Source organism: Lycium ferocissimum, chromosome 7 (genome assembly GCF_029784015.1).
Source record: "Lycium ferocissimum isolate CSIRO_LF1 chromosome 7, AGI_CSIRO_Lferr_CH_V1, whole genome shotgun sequence".
NCBI classification, from domain to species: domain Eukaryota; kingdom Viridiplantae; phylum Streptophyta; class Magnoliopsida; order Solanales; family Solanaceae; genus Lycium; species Lycium ferocissimum.
The window spans coordinates 39,316,385-39,319,187 of NC_081348.1; the positions used below are offsets into that span (position 1 = coordinate 39,316,385).

Genomic DNA, 2,803 nt, shown 5'->3' on the forward strand with positions numbered 1-2,803 from the left:
AAAGATTAGTCTAAGAAGGAAAAAAGAGTAGAAACAAACAAAATTAAGACACCATATGATGTATCAGATTGAAAAATGGTCCAAGAGGATTAAAAAAAAAAAAAAACAAACAAACAAACAAACTTAAGACACTATATGACGTGACAAATAGAAAGAATAGTCCAAGAGAAGGAAAAAATAACGAAACAAACAAAACTAAGACACTATATAGAAATAAAATTTTCCATAAGGACCACTTCTGAGAGGCAGTTAGACTTCGTATCTTTGAATTCATGACCTTTGATTTAAGGAAAACATGCTAATTCAACGGTGTAAGAAACACGTGAAGTAGTTGGACGTAACATTAATGATGAGAATATCCTAGAAATCTTAACGTATTTTTCAGTTGAACAGCGTTACAGAAAAAGATACAACCAGCAATTTGTAAGAATTACTATTAAGAGGAATGCTTACTATCTTGAACAAATCTTCTAAGATGAAGATTTGCAATTTACTCCAATTTCTAATAAAAAATACCCCAAATTCAGTGCAGAGTGACGAAAGTCACGCAGAAGAAGATTGGCAAGTCTTGCAGCGCTAGCTCCGCCCGTGATCACAGAAATGTCCTTGCATACTTAATATCATAAATTCTACTAATACTTAATAATAAATGATACTACTAATACACTGAGTACGTTGTTGTTATTGATAATTTTTTTTTTCTTAAAACTCTATGCTCGATAAAATATCTTGCTGTGCATAAAATGAAACTGGAAGAGTACCAGTACTCACTACTCCAATTACGTATGGCATGTCACACCACCAAATTTAATTTAACTTACAATTTATGTCGGTCAATGGGAACACCTCGTTAGTCTATCCCGGCACCAATCTGCCACGCTATCATGCCCTCACACACATACACTCCTAACCGTTAATCCTCCTTTGGGTTACAAACAAGTTCTATATAATCTTACTGCAGTTTCTAGACCCATTCATTATTAGTCTCCTTTCTTAACTCCCTCAATATGACACTACACTTCACTCATCTTCATTTTCCTTTATTACTTCTGATTATCTGCCTATGTATGAACTCAACCCTTGCAGGGATAGCCCATAACTTTTATCCATTTTTTGAAGTTGATGCTGATGGAACTGTCCACAGGTTTCAAGAGATCAAGTTTGTCCCTCCATCAAACAATCCCAAAACCGGAGTCCAATCCAAAGACGTTACAATTTTGCCAGAACAAAACGTATCAGCCCGACTTTACCTTCCCAAAATCAGTGAAAAAAATCAAAAATTTCCTCTGCTTTTCTACGTTCACGGTGGCGGCTTCTGTACTCAGTCAGCATTTTCTCCCACATATGATAGTTACCTCCACAGGCTAACTGCTGCAGCTAATGTAGTTGCAGTATCAATTGATTATAGACTAGCCCCAGAGCATCCAATCCCATCGTGTTACGATGATTCATGGGCTGTCATGAATTGGGCTGCTCAAGGGAAAGAGCCATGGCTCAAACAACATGCCAATTTTTCGCGAGTTTTCTTGGCTGGTGATAGCGCTGGGGCTAATATTGCTCATAACATGATGGTTCGTGCAAGTGAGGAAAGTCATTTTCTCCCTTCTCTAGTGGGAATGGCATTGATTGATCCCTACTTTGGTAACGGTAAGCCTGATGGACTTTTCACATATTTATGCCCAAAAAGTAATGGGATTGATGATGCAAGATTCAATCCGGCAGCTCATCCGATGATGCTGTCGAAGTTGAATTGCTCCAAGATTTTAGTTTGTACCGCAGGCAAAGATTTTTTGAGAGACAGGGCTTGGACTTATTACGAGACGATGAAGAAAAGCGGGTGGAAAGGTCAAGTGGGGATAAAGGAGATCGAAGGAGAGGGGCATGTTTTCCATTTGTTTAACCAAACTTCTGAGAAAGCCAAGGTCTTGATGAAATCGCTGGTCGAGTTCTTGGTCTAATGCTATAGTAATTAATTCTTGGCTATCTGATAGAATTCAGGATTTAGAGTTAGTGAATGTAGAATCAGTTTAATCATATTTGTAATCCTTTTATAATTGATGTTTCTGGCTTTCTCCATATGTATACATAATTCAAGCTGATAGTAATGAGTTCAGTTGAATCCGTGGAACATGCCTTAAATATATGTGTCTGCTTGTATGTTGTTGAAAATAATAATTTAAAATTATAGGAAATCAAAATTGATTAGGATTTGGTATTTTAATTCATGTTTAGTTAGGATTTATAGTCAAATTAATATAGGAACAAGTTTTCCTATTTTGAGTTAAAGTAAGTTTCATACTATTATAAATAAGGGTGCTGCTAGCGATTTTCATAACAAGTGAAAACAAGAGAGAATAAGAGATATTATAGAGATTCATATAGTCTATTAATAAAATATCACCCTTCAAATAAATTAGTGTCAGAGCTTCTACGATCCTGGTAGAAAATTAAAAAGCTTTCGCTGTCGGCGGCGAATATAACACACATATGCTGCCCGTCTGGCCAATGATGATGATGTTGGCAAACGCCGGCCAATAATATAGGCATGAGCAATAATCATTCTAAGAATGATTGGAAAAAAATATTACAGGTTTCAAGAGGTGCAAATAAATTTGCATAAGAGGAAGGAATTGTTTTTCAAGAGGTGTAAAAATAAATTGGAATGTTGGAGAGAAAGTGCTCCAACGATTGTGAAGGTTGAAGAGAAAGTGCTTCAACAATTGAAGGTTGATGAGAGAGTGTATCAATAAAATAGTTGTTGTTGATATTACAATGAAATTACAATTACAATTGAAAAATAAAA

At 35.8% G+C, this 2,803-nt stretch overlaps 1 protein-coding gene across 1 annotated transcript; it reads left to right on the top strand.

Moving 5' to 3' along the window:
- The first annotated feature begins 728 nt into the window (after nt 1-728).
- Nucleotides 729-2,122, top strand: LOC132064925 (probable carboxylesterase 13). The gene has a single exon (XM_059458100.1). It carries the CDS (start codon nt 1,008-1,010, stop codon nt 1,956-1,958), a length of 951 nt encoding a protein of 316 aa, XP_059314083.1. The 5' UTR covers nt 729-1,007; the 3' UTR covers nt 1,959-2,122.
- The last annotated feature ends 681 nt before the right edge of the window (nt 2,123-2,803 follow it).